The 225-nt window shown below is 61.8% G+C and overlaps 1 protein-coding gene across 1 annotated transcript in view; it reads right to left on the reverse strand.

The window, feature by feature from the left end:
- Nucleotides 1-225, reverse strand: part of LOC119594478 — a gene marked incomplete at its 5' end in the record, with an annotated part of 1,561 nt that overhangs the window by 745 nt on the left and 591 nt on the right. Inside the window, 1 exon segment of the mRNA XM_037943514.1 lies at nt 22-196. Coding sequence (XP_037799442.1) covers nt 24-196 — 173 coding nt within the window. The 3' untranslated portion in view covers nt 22-23.

The raw sequence follows: 225 nt of genomic DNA on the forward strand, positions 1-225 counted from the left end.
AAAGACGCGCGACTCACACACCTTCAGACGCAGGGATCTCGGGGGAATATCGGAATATTCCTGGACCGCTGCAGCTCGCACGCCAGGTCCTTGTAGTCTCTTTCCAGGGAAGTCATCACGTACCTGACTCGCTCCAGCTCGCTCTCGGTACACCCGCGGCAGTTGGTGGGTCCGGAGGCCTCGGCAGCGAGAAGGTCTGTGGGTGAGGAGGAAGGGGGGGGGAAG

The sequence above is a fragment of the Penaeus monodon genome, chromosome 34 (assembly GCF_015228065.2).
Source record: "Penaeus monodon isolate SGIC_2016 chromosome 34, NSTDA_Pmon_1, whole genome shotgun sequence".
Taxonomy (NCBI): Eukaryota; Metazoa; Arthropoda; class Malacostraca; order Decapoda; family Penaeidae; genus Penaeus; species Penaeus monodon.